This window comes from Haliotis asinina, chromosome 7 (assembly GCF_037392515.1).
Source record: "Haliotis asinina isolate JCU_RB_2024 chromosome 7, JCU_Hal_asi_v2, whole genome shotgun sequence".
NCBI lineage: Eukaryota > Metazoa > Mollusca > Gastropoda > Lepetellida > Haliotidae > Haliotis > Haliotis asinina.
The window spans coordinates 14,111,465-14,129,750 of record NC_090286.1 but is presented as its reverse complement, the minus strand read 5'-3'; the positions used below and the strand labels follow the sequence as shown (position 1 = coordinate 14,129,750).

The following is an 18,286-nucleotide window of genomic DNA, read 5'->3' as shown; positions in this document are numbered from 1 at the left end:
TTCAACAGGTCGTGTTTGCTGTTCTGTGTACAAATAATTGACACAAATGTTTTTAAGACCCAGTGTTTTAATATTCTACCCTGTCTGCATTTAACAAACAAGAAATATACATACTTTTCGAAATAGCAATCGATCTATGTCAAATATCGATATACAATTACAGGAATCGTGTATTGTATCATGCAAAACTTGCCGAAGATGCATCGGTGCATTGGTGAATCGTGACATCCCTTGTGAGCGTATTCAAAACACAAATACATTTTTACAGTGAGTATTAACGATATCACCTACACACAAGGCTGTGTAAACAGTTGTGAAATCGGGCAATACGTCATGGACTGTGAGTTACATCGTGTTACCATCATCTGAGCAATCTCGTCATTTTAAACCTTCGTGTAATGAAAGGGAAACAACCCCGCCGTCTTAGTGATTTGGGTGTTGCACACAGCATGTATATCACAGGCGGATATGATGTAAATGCTTGTTATGTAACGAAATGGTCCCCATCTTATAAACAGACACACAATACGACATGGTTGAATGCGTCTCATTCACTTTGACGTTGATAGTTGTTCATTCTATCGTTGTTCATGACTCCGCTACAGTGTTAGACATTTTGATGAAAGGTTAAATTAAACATTAGAAAGAGCACATTAATAACTGGGTGCAAGACTCAAAGGAACGTTCGTTGCATAACACTGGTTTTTGTGTTATTTTTATTCAACACAAATATCCTCGCAAATGTCTAATCTGATATTCATATTTTAAATTCATTGGTATTATATTTGGTAGATGCATCATAAATGTGCATGATGGGCCACCTAGTGTCAGGTTATCCGGCGTGAAACACACCTTCATATACTTATTATACTGACTCTGGTCAATGGGAAATACACCTTCGTATATTCATTATACTGCCTCTGGTCAATGAGAAACATTATTCATTATACTGCCTCTGGTTACTGAGAAACACACCTACATATATTTGTTATACTGCCTCTGGTCAATGGGAAACACACATTCTTATATTCATTATACTGCCTCTGGTCAATGAGAAACACATGTACACCTACATATATTCATGATACTACCTCTGGTCAATGAGAAACATTATTCATTTTACTGCCTCTGGTCAATGAGTAAAACACCTTCATATATCCATTATACTGCCTCTGGTCAATGAGAAGCACACCTTCTTATATTCATTATACTGCCTTTGGTCAATGAGAAACACACCTACATATATTCATTATACTCTCCCTGGTCAATGGGAAACACACCTACATATATTCATTATACTGCCTCTGGTCACTGAGAGACACACCTACGTATATTCATGATACTGACTCTGGTCAATGAGAAACATTATTCATTTTACTGCCTCTGGTCAATGAGAAAAACACCTTCATATATCCATTATACTGCCTCTGGTCAATGAGAAGCACACCTTCGTATATTCATTCTACTGCCTCTGGTCACTGACGTACGCACCTACATATATTTACTATACTTTCTCTGGTCACTCAGAAACACAAATACATGTATCCATTAAAGGATTCTGTTCACACCTGAGACCATCACAAACGTATGGACCCATATATGGGTTTTTATGGAGACAGAGTCTTTGTTCAAAGGGTACGTGATGATATTGTTTTGTATTTACAGTTCGTTAAATCTGAAAATCCTACTTGTTATCATATTGCCTCAGATCAAACACACGTATTAACTTGCAGTACAGGGGAAATAACCCTTGACCACTAACGTGTGTCACCTGTGTGTTTCTAAGCATTGTCAGTTACCAACACAAGGCACCTATACCTTGACTGGATGAAAGGCAATGCAGAAGAACATCTTCCAAGTGGGCAGCCGATCATGCATACATCAAGAAAGATAACTGACGGCATCTGAACTCTGTTTATATGTTGCCGTGTGCATTCATTTTGAATTCGTTTTCATTCGTTTTGAACTCGAACAAAGAGGATTAGGGGAATTGTGTGAGAGTTTGATAATGTACAATACATGACGTGTGAGGCCCAAAAACAGCCTACACAAGAAAGTCAGAAATGGCATTAAATACCCCAATTCGTGTCCGACATAAGCAGATTCTACGAACAGTTGTATCACACTGCGATATGACAATGTACTGCCTCGCCATTTGATAATGCATGCAATGTAACTGACGCCCCTGTGTTGAGCGCTTCACTTATTCTGTTTACAACAAGTGTGTTCCATGTGTTCAGTTTATGATAATCAGGTACTACGTGCAGGTTTTGTCTGCCTGCGCTTTTATCTCAGACTAGAATACATTTGTTACCAGTTAGCAGAACTTACTGTTATAATTCATTTTTTTTGCAATAATGCTGCTCTGTTGCTAAATGCCTGAAAAAAGAGGCGGGATCACAGTCCAGTGACACAAAAACTATAAGCATCGATGTAATCAATGCTGATAACATATCGACAGAAGACCAATTCATTAAACCTGACCAAGTGGCCACCTATTGGAGAACACCTGCTCTGACCGGGACCTTCACTTGCCTGTTCCGGACATGATAACTCCCTGCATACAGTTTGGTCATGGTAATGTCGGAAACGTCCATTGGAGTTGAGTTTGAAGTTTCCTGAATATTCTCACAATTAATATCAGAGTCAGGCAAAGTTGTACATGTAACATGTAACAAAACATGCAGGAAGACACGGAGGGTCACTACTGCCATGGCCTGTAATGAGGAATGTCAGTAAACCGTCCGGAGTTCACCAGGACATATCACATGTTGGTTATATCAAGTTCAAGACTTGAAGAAATCGATGTCGGACCAGCAGACCTACAGATAATGTAAACAGTAGGTCTTCAGCTTCACATACCTGTGATCCGTTCCTATCGTCTGCAAGAGAAATAAACTATCAAGAAATACAAATACAAATTGCCAATTAGACGTCAGCGAGTTATATACTACTTTGAAAGTATTCATTTACATGAAGGAATTATATACTGACACACATTCTACTGGAAAGTTTCGAATAAAAAAACCCCGTGATGTTGATGTTTACACTTTGGGCCATAGATCAAAAATGTATTTTAAAGGCATTCGACATTTGAAATTATGTTTTAACATCATATCTATCGAAGTATCTGAGAACGTGTCTGTATCTCGGAAATTAAATTCTGATTGCTCACATTCCTCTCCTCCGTGTAAATCATCGCATGCCCCGCCCTGTTGATGGTGCTGCAGACACATCTTGTGACATTCTTCCCTACATCGACAACCTTTGTCCACCTGGAGACATCTTATACAGTCACCCCCACAATCTGTGTCACAGATGTTTCCATAGTAACCAGGTATACAACCAGAACACAGTCCATCATCTCTATTACATGTCTTGTTTAAACACGTGTCACTACACGGTCTAGTGCAGTCAGATCCCCAGTAGCCTTGCTTGCATCTGAAACATTCCCCAGTCTCTTGAGAACATGCTTCACAGTTACCAGGACACTTCATCTTGCAGTCGAGGGACATCCAGCCATCCACGCAGCCCTGTCTGCAGACTGTCGACTTCATACCGTGGTCATGGAAACAGTCCTGATCCCTACAGTGTCTGTTACACTGCTTATCACAGTGATGTCCGTGAAGACCGCGCTTACATCCTTGTGTGCACTTATGGCTGCCGTACCTCTCACATGTGTCACCATGGCACCCCACTGGACACCTGGCGTCACAGCTCTCACCGGCCCAACCATCCCTGCATCCTCTAGCACATGACCCGTCCCAGAAGTAGCAGGAGTTGTCTTCACATCCATCACTGCATCTGTTCTCACACTTCTTTCCCCACCAGCCATCTACACAGTTTTCCAGACAGTTTCCTGCCTCCCGGCTACAGGAGGGCTTGTCTCCGTGACTGTATCTACAGTTGGGGGAACATGTTTTTGTACAGTTCATGCCATGATAGCCAGCGGCACATTGTATACATATCCCGGTGTCCCTGTGACAGCCGCCGATGTCGCAGTTGCCGGAACATTTGTAGTTGCAGTAGTTCCCATGCCAGCCTCTCTGACAGTCAGTGCAAGGACCGTCGTCTGATGACCGGAAACAGTGGGTCTCAGCTGATGACCGATGTATGAAGAATACTGAAACTTGTTATTGTTTTGAGTCGTTACTTGGAAAACAATTATATTCTGTGTGGTGGAAATCACATTGACAATAATTCGGGTAGCTGGTTATCAAAGAAGTGATAAATGAACAAAGGAGAGGCGATACACAGATACACAGATACTCTTTGACTAATTATTAAAGCAAGATTGTTTCTACACTTGCACAAACTTGAAATTTTCGTATAGCCAAATGTACACTTCGCCTTCGCTTTCAGACCATCTGTAGAATAAATTCTTAAAATTCATGTCGTATTTTCAAGATTGTAGCAAAATATAAAATGTTTCCATAGAATCAATAGATTTATGCATACCGATACAAAGCACTGCGTAAGTGTAAACGTGTTACACACCAAATGCTTTTAATGTCAACTCAGAGTAAATGTCCACAACAGTCAATGTGTACGCAATATCCAGTCATACCATGTAATCATACCACAATAATGGGTTACCATCACGACAAGGTTGACTGACCTGTATGATAAGTCACGTGATGTAATACAATGTACTTCAATGGCACTGGCAGTTATAGTACTTTTGTGGGATGAGTCCCATCGGGGATTCGAACCCACACCCTCAGTGTCAGGCACCTAATCGCCAGCACAATCAGCCGCCTAATCCAATCAGCCACCGCGACTTCCACCCAATAAATCTTGTTTTAAGTCTGTTGTTACTACTTACACAGTGCCAACAGGGAGATTCCCGTCGTTTCCATCTTGAGGTAGACCAACTGAAACTGGACACAAATCGGCGGTTGGTTATACTGTGCCTAACCAAACTATTTATTGACAGCTACCTTTTGGCGTTTACATAAATTATAAATGATGTAAGCTACAGCCTCACTACTGTCTTTTTCAGACAGGCTAGTGGTAGGTGTATTTTTATTACTCCGCGGAATAATGCATGTAACCAAAATAAAGAATGTATGATATCACTGCTTCAGCTATTTTTTATTTATAAGGACTGGGGTTGTGTCGCGTTTATGGCTGTATATTGGGTAAATGTGTCCGGTGGTTTATTGGTACTGCTGAGAATGTACCAGTGATGCGAGTGTCGGGTCTGGCGCCATGCATTCTCATTCCCAGTTGAAGATTTGACAATGACCAGACTTAATAACTTCAAACCAAACAGCAGAAAAACAACCGTTCTATGATTACACTGAATTACTCCATCGTATGTGTCAACTCGACTGAGAAAGGCGTCATCTGTCCATGTTTGTTCAAAATGCAGTGTTTCTTCATTGACAACCTAGTTTATATATTTACCATTAATTACTATGTGTAAAAATGAACTGTTTTCGCCACGTGTGGCTGAAATATGGCCGATGTGATGATAACTTTTAAAGTACTTTGTAATGTCCTCAGTAACATGTTGGAGAGACGACATCGTGTGAAGCATGCTGTAGTTGATATTAGATGTAACACTTAGACGTGAACCCGCGTAAGAATATCAGCCCTTGTCAGCATATATAGCCATGCTTGTCGTACGGGTGATCTGTGATCTGTACCCTTGTCCGGGGTACAATAGGCCGTCAGCAACCCGTGCTTGCTGTAAAGGACGACTATGCTTGTCGTAAGTAGTGACTAACGCGATCAGGTGTTCAGGTTCGCTGAACTGGTTGACACAGATCATCTGTTCCCAATTGAGCAGATCGATGCTCATGTTGTTGATCACTGGGTTGTCTGGTCCAGGATCGATTATTTACAGACCGCCCCCATATAGCTGGAATATTGCTGAGTGCGGCGTAAAACTCAACTCACTCATTCTACCCTTGTGGAACTCCAACTGTACAGAAACTTCAACACAAATTGCATTTTAACCATCACGATAACGATAGGGGTACGTACAATCCTAGAACTGTCAGGGTAGTGTGAATCTGAGCTAGGGCGACCACGTGGGGCCACCTAGAAACGGATTTGCGATTCGGGATTGGGGGTTCGAATCCCGAATCTGAACATTTTGTTCAAATTCCGATTCTTAGTATTTTTGTTCAGATTGAGAGTTATGACCAACAGTGTCAATATACATTATCTCACCCCTTCTAAGGTACTAGGGGCCGCTAGTAAACCTGGGTATCGTGAAAACATGAACACCCAAACCTACATTTATATATATATATATATTTCAACCTCAAGTTTGACTTTTCTTCGTATTCGGGTTTCGGCATTTGAATCCAGAATCTGAATATTTTATCAGATTGCGGATTGGAATCGCGAATCTGAATATTTTGTTCAGGCAGGTAGGCAGGTAGGTAGGTAGGTAGGTAGGTAGGTACAAAATGTAAAAAAAAGAAAAAACATTGCAGGTGTTAAGTCATAAATGCAAACAGAATGCTTGTAATTCCAACATGTATCTTCAAAGAGATTGTAGCAGTTACAATATGACGTCAGTTCATATATATTATGACGTCACAGTAGGGACAAAGTTCTAGAGTGACAAGCTTACAATGGTTTACGTTTGGTTTGAACTTATCTATGAAGTACTGTTCTTTTAGAACTCGTTTTAGTTTGTCTGAATTTTGAATGTTATGAATCTAATATCATTTCCTTTGTCACAGACATTTAGATGCTCATTCAGTGGGATACATCGGGTTTCAGGTCACTTTATTTGTTGCTTATGGACACGAACCCGGGCTCTCAAATCTTCTGATTGAGCATTATACTGTTCATTACAGCCTGTGCATGTTATGACATATATACTGTCCCAAAAAGAAACGCAGAATGAAATTTGCAATTATCATTTCTTGGAGAGACATCGCCCCTCGTATTGGGCGACCTCGAGCGACTACTGCGGCACAGGATCGCTGTACATCCGGGTACATCACCTGCGTCATTGAACAGCTACGGCGACCAGTACCGCTCATAAAAAACTGGCGGAGTGATTTGGTGATGATCCAGTTCAAACTGGCAGCTCAAAGGTACTTCGACGAAATCCTACGCCAACACTTCCCGCCAGTGGGAGTTGTTTCAACTGGGCAATGAGCGGGTCCCACACAGCATGTCACACTAGAGACTTTCTCCAGTACCACAACATCAATGTGCTCCCCTGGAGCTCCAGATCACCGCTCTTAAACCCGATCGAACATCTGTGGGATGCCCTGGACAGACGGGTGCGACGCCGTAATCTTCAGCCCCCGACACTTCAGCAACTCGCAAAGGCACTACAGGCAGAGTGGGCTGCGATTAGGCAACACGAGATTCTGAGACTTATTTGTTCGATGCCGATGCGATGCCGTTTAATTCTGGTTCTATGACGACCTACTGGAATCTAGCGGTACAAATGAAATTCTTCAACAAGAAATTCTTCTTTCGGCACACATTGAGTGTCACTGAATTAACGCTAGATTCCACATACAGCGGTGCCGGGGTTACATAACTGCTAACATCACATCACGCCTAAGTTTGTAATTCCCCCGATGTTTCATCACTCGTAACACAAATAAATACACAAAACGAACCTCACAATATCTATATATGCGGGGATGGAACTTTGTTCAGTGACGGCCGCTTGTTCGGTAATACCCGACACCGCTCTACAAAACAGTTGTACAAGACTGTACTGCATATGGTTGCCACTCCAAAACAAAGCACAAAACAGTATGAATTAAAATGAAAATGAAATTTATTATTATAAACAGCAATAAACTTAAAATACATTAACATTATTTCCCCAGACACAACACCGATTCATCGGCAGCACAGAAACGCCATTACTCAGCCATCCTTCACACCGGCAATTTAAACATTCGGCCTATCCCTAACCTGATGCCTTTGGTCCCCGCTGCATCGTCAGTTGTTGCACCATCCACAGCTACAGTAAACGTGTCCAATATTAAAACTGGCATGTCTGTCCTATTCCAAACTAGCAACAGCAGCGTGGTGATTAATAATTACTTCCGTGAGTAAGTTTGCAAGTTTGAAGCGACAACACTTTACAGTCGTCCTCCCTGTAGGCCATGGGCGAGACTATTGTAATGTACTCTAGGGGTGAGGTGATTTTTCGGTTGCATATAATTGTATAAAATTGTTTAGGGGTTCTACACTATGTAACTGACAGAATTGTATCCATATGTAAGAGACACAAACAAGTTGTTTGAGCATCCAAAATAAAGTTCTTGTACACTGCAAATGTTTTGTCTAAATCATTGCACATGTTCTTCAGTTGGACGATTCCATATCGATTCCTGGAAAATCGCCCAATCACAACTCTGTGCTCTTGCGCGCGAAAGTGTCCGCGTGTCAGTCGTGCTAGAATGGAGATAAAGGCATTCTGTTTTCATTTTTGCGGTCCTTTATCTGTGAGGCTTTAAATGACACATTTACCGATCTTAAATCAACAGATATAGGACCGCAAAAATGAAAACAGAATGCCTTTATCTCCTAACTGAAATTTCCTAGTCTCGTGAAAGTTACCGAGTGTCCCTCAACAATATGTTGACATGTTCCACAGTTATTTCTGTTACATTTGGACACAATTCAATGTAATCTTTTCAAATGTATCTTTTGCTTTGGTTTGGATCATTTAAAATTCTGATTTTGTCTTTTCTACTTATTATTTTTCTTTGTCTTATTTTTCTAGATTTCCAATTCAATGTTGAAATCTAGAAAAGCCAGTTTAGAAAGTGGTCAAATGTAACGTGCCATATTTGAGGTTAAGCGGCTGAGCTTGTGTGCTGGCGATTAGGTGCCTGGCTCTGCGTGTGTGGATTCGAATCCCGGATGGGACTCAACCAAACAAGTACTAGAATTTGTACTTTAATAAGAAAGTGTAATCCCAAATATGACATATGTGAAAACTGAAATGTTTCAATGCATAAGATAGAAAATATGTTGATAGTGATAGGAAGTCTCTATCACAGACAAAACTCAATACCTGTTTTATCGACGGCTATGTGTCTGTCTGTCTGTCTGCTAATGACAATATGCAGTCCAGAACTTCACTCCCTGACCACAAACAATTTGAACTTAACACCCACCAGGCAATACACCGTAAACAAAATACACTGCTTTCTGTCACTGTCACATTATGCTATTACACAGACAGGCAGGTGTGATACTTGTACACATGACATGTTGTGATGTTTGTTGTTTGCAAACGAACTGCATCCATTTTTCTCGGATGACTGGGTCAAGTGGAAAACGGTGCAAACTCAGATTGTTCGTTTCAAGTCCTGCTTGTTACTTGCACGAACGACAGTTTCCAGCCACGCAGTAGTTAACCATCTTGGTATTTCTTAACTGGTTTGAACGCAAATGAAGGGAGCATGTATTAACAAACCCTAACATAACTCTTGCTTGACAACGGTATAAGATTCCACGTCGAATCGCATCGTATACAATGAAAGAATTTGTTACCCGTAAAGAATCATACTATCTTATAACTCACCATACACCAAAATGCCAATCAAGCTGATCGTCTCGATACACACACACACACACACACACACAATGAACCGTTAGTGAACCAGGCAATGAAAAGACTTCGATACACTAGAATAAAAATCCACCCGCTCTGACTGGGTTGGGTCTCACAGATGTTTCGTTTCGAGGGAAGTAAACCCAATTACAAAATATTGCACATTTGATTCGCGATTGTACGCTTATAATTTTGCTACTTGTTTTTTGTTCACAGTCGGCAATGTATATTATATGTCATGAACAAGTGATATTCAGACTGGGTATTCGAATCCCCAGACTGAAAAAATATTCAGATTCTGGATTCAAATGCCGAAACCCCAATATGAAGAAAAGTCAAACTTGAGGCTGAAATTTGGGAAAATGTAGGTTTGGGTGTTCATGTTTATAAGATTGGAATCCCAAATCTGAAAAATATATTCAAAGATACATACATACATACATACATACATACATACATACATACATACATACATACATACATACATACATACATACATACATACATACATACATACATACATACATACATACATACATACATACATACATACTGCAATGCTGAGTCTAGAAATGAAGTCCGGGATGTGAACAGAAATTCAAATTCCGGATTTGAATCCAGAATGTGAAGAAAAAATTCAATTCCCGAATCCCGAATCCCGAATCCGTTTCTAACTTCATGTTGATAATCAGCTAAATGCTGCACGTGAAGATGAACGAAATTTTATATTCAACATCTCGAAACACGAAAATAGAGAGAGAGAAACTTATTGTCTGAAATACCGATAGTAAAACGGGTTAGTAATTGAAATATTGTCTTGATGAAACCGATTCCTAAAATCCAGACAACAATGGCAAAATCTACTCACTTCAGATTCTTTTCTTTGAAAACATTCGTCTGAAGGAACAAACGTTGTGCTGTTGATGAAAGTCACGTGAATCGTTCTCAGCTATGAAACCAGAAACGTGTAACATGTTATGTAAAGGAAAACGGCGCAGTGCGCAGTGAGTGTCACGTGTTAGGAAGCTTATGACAGCAATCGTTTACCAGGCAGCCGCGACTGGTTTACTGGAATGACTAACGGTCGTCATTATTATACAGATACTGTTTAAACGGACCATAAAGTTGTTATTTTGACCCTAAGTTCTCTTACCTCATTGTTATCGCCTATTATGAATTATCTGAACACGTAGTGATAAAGGTGGTGATATCAACTGTGCTGATGGGTAAAGGTCATTATGAATTATATTGGCTGGTCAGCTTGTACCTCACCGTTGTATAGATGTCACGTGAAATTTGATATGAGTGGATGATACCTCTATCTGCATGTCATACACATTGTCTGTGATAGCTGAACAGATACTGGCCCCGGACTATAACCGACTTTCGTTTTCACTCTGGACCTTCGCAGGTTTTCAGGTTTAAAACAGTGGAACGAATTCAACTGGTTTGTACAATTTCCAGTAGCACATAACGTGAAACATATTCTAATGTGGGTCATTCACTGTAACAGTCAATGGCATATGTTTACCATATCGTACCACGCAGGAAATCATTTGCTGGTAAACTGTATTTCCCTGAGACAAAGGCGTTCAGAACATCTCAGCATGGATCAGGTAGTGACAGACCAAATATCATAATGTTATGGAATATGAAACCCGAACCCACCATCAGCGGATCCTGACCCCTTGTAAGCAACGACAAAAATGTAATTTACGCTCTGAATTCGTCTGAATGTGAAATGAAGAAAATTACCACGGTGATCACATTAAAGTTTTTACTATTTAATCGGTAATGCTGTGACACTATTTCCCTTCCAAACATTCGGAGATCATGGAACATCCATGGTATGATCTGCTTTGAAAATGATTGCCAGAGATTCTACTTTTTCGAAAAAAACCCTGACGTCCCAGTGATGAGCAGTCGTCTGCTACTGCCAGAACGCTACGGTATAGTGTTGGCCGAACGGTTACAGGGGCCTACAGACAGCGTCCTTCAGCCAACAGATTGTATCTTACACGTGCGGCAGTGAGAGAATGTTCTTACCATGTAAATGCCACCTTACTGGCCGTGTAATGAGATCTGTTAAATAATTCTGAACTTCTGTGTGAAAGCACAACACGAACCGCCAATTCGGTATATGGTTATTGCTTCACATCAATAACATCTTTATTGAATAATACTGATGTCAATATATTTAAAATACATCGGAAAAATCATTAGAGCAAAACTCATCACTTCTAGATTACAAACTCATTACAATTATTTCGTTATTCAACACCGCAGTCAGCAATATTCCAGCTATATGGCGGAGGTCTGTAGATAATCGAGCTTGGACGATCCAATGACCGACATCATGAGCAAAAATCTACGAAATGGGACACGATGACATGTGTCACTTAAGTCAGCAAGTTTGGCCACCAGATCCCGTTCAGTAGCCTCTGCACGACAAGCATGGGTTGGTGAAGACAAATTGAGACACGGATGTTTATTAAAATGGAGCGAATTAGGCTCATTACTATATAACACTAATATACAACGGTTATAAATGAGGTGTCGGTTGATCTCTTTGTATTATTTGCACCTGTGTACAGTTCCCACAGTACAACTTACACACTAAGTCACCATAACAATAATGATAATATTGAACAATTCTTCATCATTTTCAGAAGCCTATTTCACTGTCATGATGTGTATGACAAAGTCCTGTCTTTGAAGTAGGATACTTCGCAAGACGTCTACAACATTTTAACGCGAACATTTGGCGTTTAAAGATAATAAATATCAATTGAATATGATTTTTCTGGCTGACATGTGCAATATTGGCACAAGTATTTCATGGGTAAACAAACGTACCGAAACACAACTCATACATTTTATCTATCTGTTACCGAGGACGCACCCCACAGTTCCTAAAATATGACTTTTTTAGAAACAGCTGAATACTTACGAATGTGTTAAGCATTTTCAAAAGGGGAGTTAGCGATGGGATGTCACGTCTCACGCAAGGAAATAATGAAGTAACAAATGCACATAGTTGTTAAAAAAACTTGTTCCACTGACAGCCTGGTATCTTACCTTCATACTGAATACACGTCTTAGGGAAATGGCCAGGTTGTTCATCAGATCATAATCTGTTTCTTGGTTTTATATATGACTTATACAAACATATTGATCAATGATGAGGGATAGGTTAGAGCCTTACAAACATATTGATCAACGATGAGGTATAGGTTGGAGCCTTACAAACATATTGATCAACGACGAGCTCGAGGGATGTGTAAGAGTCTTAAAAACATATTGATCAATGATAAGGGATGTGTAAGAGTCTTAAAAACATATTGATCAACGATAAGGGGTGTGTAAGAGTCTTGCAAGCATATTGATCAACGATGAGGTATGTGAAAGGATCCTACAAACATTATGATCAACGATAAGGGATGTGTTTGGGTCTTTCAAACATATTGATCAACGATAAGGGATGTGTGTCTTACAAACACATTGATCACCGATGAGGGATGGGTTATAGTCTTTCAAACAAACTGATCAGCAATGAGGGATGTGTTAGCGTCTTACAAACATATTGATCAACGATGAAGGATGTGTGATAGTCTTAAAAACGCATGAAAATACACGTGTCCAAAGCTGTACCAACATGTGTGTGACTTTAGACACAGAAGAATTATATATATATATATAACTAACAAATCTTATGAACTATATGGAACCGATATACGCCGAAGACCATACAATGATATTCCTCAGTCACTGATACAAAATACACAGTGTTACTTAACAACATTACAAACACATCACATCTTCAGACTAACAGTGATACATCCTTCAGAAGATAGCATTATCTGACCGTGGTACAAATTTAAACATCAAACAGTATATACTGTGACCAAGCGACGAATACCAGTAAAAAGCACGCGTTACACAACTGCAACATACACTTCAATAATCGAGACGCACCTGACGAACATTTACAATATCAAGTACGTGTTAGACAGTTGTTGAAGACACTTCAGTTAGGTGCAGATGTTTATACAAGTGAAGGTTATTTACAGTATCAAGTATGTGTTAGACAGTTGTTGAAGACACTTCAGTTAGGTGCAGATGTTTATACAAGTGAAGGTTATTTACAGTATCAAGTATGTGTTAGACAGTTGTTGAAGACACTTCAGTTAGGTGCAGGTGTTTATACAAGTGAAGGCTATTAACAATATCAAGTATGTGTTAGACAGTTGTTGAAGACACTTCAGTTAGGTGCAGATGTTTATACAAGTGGAGGTTATTTACAATGTCAAGTATGTGTTAGACAGTTGTTGAAGACACTTCAGTTAGGTGCAGGTGTTTATACAAGTGAAGGTTATTTACAATATCAAGTATGTGTTAGACAGTTGTTGCAGACAATTGGGTTAAGCTAGATGTAAGGACTATTTACAGTATTAACCAGCTGTTTGGCAGTTGTAACAGTCAACCATGCAAGGTGTTGAGTATTTACAGTATCAAGTTTGGTTCAATAATGCTTGGATTCTACAACATCCGTTGGACATTTATCACACTCAAATAATGCTTTGTTAATGTGCAGTTACAGAGAACAAACGGAATCAAACAATGTTACAAAACTATACACGTCACTTTGGTCACGTTTGGCATGTATAAAAGTGACGACTATTTATGGTGTCAATCTTGGGGCACACAGCTGCAATTAACATTGTAATAATGCTAGGCATATATGCACATGAACAAGGGTTACAGTATCAAACGTTGTACACAATTGTAACAGGCACTCCATTAACGGTAGGTTTTGTACAAGAAAAAAATATTAAAACTTTGAACATTTGTAACAGATAGTTCATTAATGCCTAGTGTAATAATACAATGATAAATATTTACAGTATCCGTATGAGTTGAAAAACTCTAAACAGGCACTCGTCACAATTCATCAATGCGTTGTTTATTCACAAGTGAAGCATACACAGGTGAGATATACATAGGTGAAGTATACATAGGTGAAGTATACTCACCTTAAGTAAGTATATATACAGCATCAAGCATTACATAAACAGGTAAAAGACATTTGTGCCTAAATACAAGGTTATATAAACGTGAAAATTACGTACGGTATCTATCACGTGTACTGCAATATACACTTGTCACTCTGCATTAATGCTTTGTTCATGTGGTCACGAATGATATTCCCAGCAACATCTTTCAAATTTACAGAATGCTTTGTTTGACCACAAGTGAGGTATATTATAGTATCAAGCATGTGCCACTCTGTAGCATTTCAATAATGTTAAGTTTATTTACAAGTAAAGAACATTTAAAGCATCAATGATGTATTGACTGCAACAGGTCATAGCTTTGGTTATATACAAGTAAAGCATACAGTATTAAACATATGGTAAAGATTTGTAGCACTTGCCGCACTTCAGTACTGCTAGGTTTACATGAGAGTGAAGAATATTTACAGTATTAAGCGTGTGGTACAAAACTGTGACAGACACTCTACATAATGCTAAGCTGTAGGAGAAACGAAAACTATTTACATGGAAGTGAAGACTGAAAACAGTATCAACCATGTGCTGAAGATTCACACACTCACAGATTCATAGGTTCACAGGCACAGATTCACAGGTTCACAGGCGCAGATTCATAGGTTCACAGGCACAGATTCACAGGTTCACAGGCGCAGATTCATAGGTTCACAGGCGCAGATTCACAGGTTCACAGGCACAGATTCACGTTAACATACAACTGAACAATGTCTTCATGGTTAATATAAACAACACACATTTCTTATTTCCTGGGATTTTGTTTTGAAGCATGTATTGTGGCAATTAAAAAGGTAATCACGGCAGGTATGTATAAAAGGGAAAAATATCTACAGTATGAAGCATGTGTTACAGAGCCGTAACATACACTTTGGAGGTATTTTTAGCGGTAACACAATGTTTAGTATGAAGCATTGTGTTTCTGGTGGGAATGTATGAAAGTAAAGAATATCTACAGTTCAAGCACGTGTCATGCACGTAAAGCCCTATGATTCTTTCATTATTTACTCTTTGCTTACATTGATGCCTTAGTCTTGTTGCATTTGTACTATGTACAAGTGCCAGTGCTTTCAGGAAATCAGCATCATAAAAAACAAAACTGTATTAACTCCAAAAGTGAAGAAAATGCACCACAAACTTATATACATGGACAAAAAAGGCATGGGCTTTACGTCTAGTGTTATCACAGCGTTTCAGCTATGTTGTCACGTCGGTGTTATCACATGTGGTTGCAATGAAAGGGGTGTAACTCGGTTTTGAAGTTGCATATGTCGTATAACATATTGCCATCTGTCAAACATTCAAAGCTTGTTTTTTCTTGTTTAATGCAACACTCAGATATATTGAAGCTATACAGTCTGTAAATAATCAGGTCTGGACCAGAACATCTAGTGATCAAAATCATGAGCAACTGGAATACTATGACATGCCCCAGCCAATATAGTTAGTCTGACCTTCAAAGTAAATACAATAACACATATAAATTATCCTGCTCAACGCTTCAGCAGCAATTTAACTTTACTGGCTGAAGGTCTCTTGTCGTCGGGTGTATTCATGTTTACTCCACATGAAATATTTACGCGCAAAGTTTGTTCTCTCCTGTGAAATAATCAACCTACACTGGAATCGTCTTCGTCAGAGGTGGAGGTCTGAGCCAGGTATTTCTTCTCCACTTCCTGCAGATAGTCATTGATGGCGTGGACAAACGGATCATCGGACAACTCTGTGTTATGGATCCTATATGAAATAAATGTACCACATCAGTTACTTAACACTTACTGGTATCTGGCAATAAACTGGTTTGTCTCAAAAAACATTGAATATTCTTCCAAACTGTGGTGTTATGTCCTTTGAAAATCAATACACTAATGGCAACTTTAATTTGAAAACACGAATAAAGAAATGATGACTGCTTATAGATGAAGCATCCAATGATTTGAAATCGACATAATGGTCCGTCTACACGTCCCAAAACAAGACTGAATATTTTGTGTCTGAAGTTATTCGATTCCCTACATCGGCACAATATGCGTAGTGCCTGGTGTTCCCAGCTATGATATTGCTAGTGCAGTTCTGCTCACTGGCTGCGGAAAAACTCCCATTCACTGACATACCATTCTTTAGCTGTTCTGAGCATCCAGTTTCTTGGAAGGGCCAGGCCGAAAGACGTCAGACCCTCAGTCAGCACCTTGAAAGCCTCACCGCGAGAACTCTGCTTATCTCTACATGTTTGTAGAACCTGGGAGAAAAGACATTTTTACTGCTGATCATTTATATGAATTAGCGTATCCTTCAACAATTGCGTGCTGCATTGGCCTCAACTAATGATCACCTGTTTGATTTGCATTTTGGCATTTGGTGGGTAAAATAGAAGAACCGTACTAAAAATCTGCAAGTACGACAAAGGGTTGTGTTTAAGTAGTGTCTGTGCTCACTCCAAGATAGGAGTATACAGTATTTACATACCTTGACCATCTTGGCCTGGTCAGCGGGAACTAGAGGATCAGCCAGGATGGTGTCTAGTTCCGGTCTAGACACGTCTACATCTCCGGCCAGGTCCAACACGACCCCCGTCTCATCAACCAGCGCCAGCAGGAAAGCATCGGACATCGGCTCCAGGAGACCTGAAACCCAGGTTTGATTCTGCACATGGCGTGAAGCTCATGTCTGGTGTCCCGTCAAATTGCATGGAATATTGCTAAAAGTGACTTAAAACCCAACTCACTCACTCACTATTGGCGGCCATGTTTGGTAGATCATTTATAATGACAGTCTTCCGTCTATTTCTAAATTTCTAATACTCGTCATGAACTCATGCTCTCAGCCATAGATATCGGTAATAAGACATCGGTAAACTACCTCAGACTTCAAAAATATGGTTTTAGAAAGATTTCATTAAACTAAATATTTGGCACAATTTTACCTGAAGTTTGTGATTCCTTAGCAGTCAATGCACTCTCCAGCCAAGAGTAGAATTTGTCCTGACGTTCTTTCTTCTCATCCAACCTAAAATGTTACACATCAGCACCACAATTACATACCTATGCACTAATACACCTATACCTAATATGTAACATCATCAGAGAAATGCAATTATTGTTTAAACTTTTTTAATCTCGTCCAAGATGGGTACCATGGTAGAGGTTTCTTACCATTTCTTGAGCTCTGCTATAACTATAGTCACCAGGTCTCTCCTCTGAGACTTCTGTAACGCTATCAGCAACTCTGGGACGCCATGGTCGGACCGATGAAGACGAAGATCACGCCACCTTGTTAACATCTGTATATGGTGGATATTGCTGCATTTTAGACATCATATTGGTGCTTGATTCTAATCATCGGTGTGAACTTTACTTTTTCTATATGTTTGATGACTGTAAATACGATTGGTCGCTGCCAAACCCTAAAAATTGTGTAGCACTTTATGGCGCAAGGTCGTTTTGTTACAGTTTTGTAAAAAATGTGAAACCTTAAGAGATATATGGGTTTTGCAAAGTATATTAGTGAAAACAGTTACAGGTACTTGTCTCAAAGGCATTAAGTTACAAAGCAGCAAAATTACATTTATAGCAAACCTGTCATAACAATTTATATCATCAGAACTATTGCAAAGAAACTGCTACAAAGGTTCGACATGTGTATACTAACTATATTAGGTTGATTC

At 39.5% G+C, this 18,286-nt stretch overlaps 2 protein-coding genes across 3 annotated transcripts in view; both read right to left on the bottom strand.

The window, feature by feature from the left end:
• Nucleotides 1-49: 49 nt before the first annotated feature.
• LOC137290774 (scavenger receptor class F member 1-like) lies at nucleotides 50-10,665 on the bottom strand. Of its 2 annotated transcripts, none has more exons than XM_067821890.1 (4): nucleotides 10,428-10,665; nucleotides 4,826-4,880; nucleotides 3,176-4,123; nucleotides 50-2,882 (listed from the first exon to the last, which is right to left on the bottom strand). In XM_067821890.1, the coding sequence occupies exons 2-4, from the start codon at nucleotides 4,857-4,859 to the stop codon at nucleotides 2,776-2,778; spliced, it is 1,089 nt and encodes a 362-aa protein (XP_067677991.1). In that variant the 5' UTR covers nucleotides 4,860-4,880; nucleotides 10,428-10,665; the 3' UTR covers nucleotides 50-2,775. The 2 variants fall into 2 exon arrangements, with proteins under 2 accessions (XP_067677991.1, XP_067677990.1); XM_067821889.1 differs by having other exon boundaries at nucleotides 3,176-4,129; nucleotides 10,428-10,626.
• Nucleotides 10,666-15,392: 4,727 nt separating this feature from the next.
• Nucleotides 15,393-18,286, bottom strand: part of LOC137290583 (uncharacterized) — a 33,506-nt gene continuing 30,612 nt past the window's right edge. The window contains exons 20-24 of the mRNA XM_067821624.1: nucleotides 17,775-17,902; nucleotides 17,546-17,628; nucleotides 17,089-17,246; nucleotides 16,737-16,861; nucleotides 15,393-16,359 (exon numbers count right to left, since the gene is read on the bottom strand). Coding sequence (XP_067677725.1) covers nucleotides 16,233-16,359; nucleotides 16,737-16,861; nucleotides 17,089-17,246; nucleotides 17,546-17,628; nucleotides 17,775-17,902 — 621 coding nt within the window. The 3' untranslated portion in view covers nucleotides 15,393-16,232. The remainder of the gene's footprint in view (nucleotides 16,360-16,736; nucleotides 16,862-17,088; nucleotides 17,247-17,545; nucleotides 17,629-17,774; nucleotides 17,903-18,286) is intronic.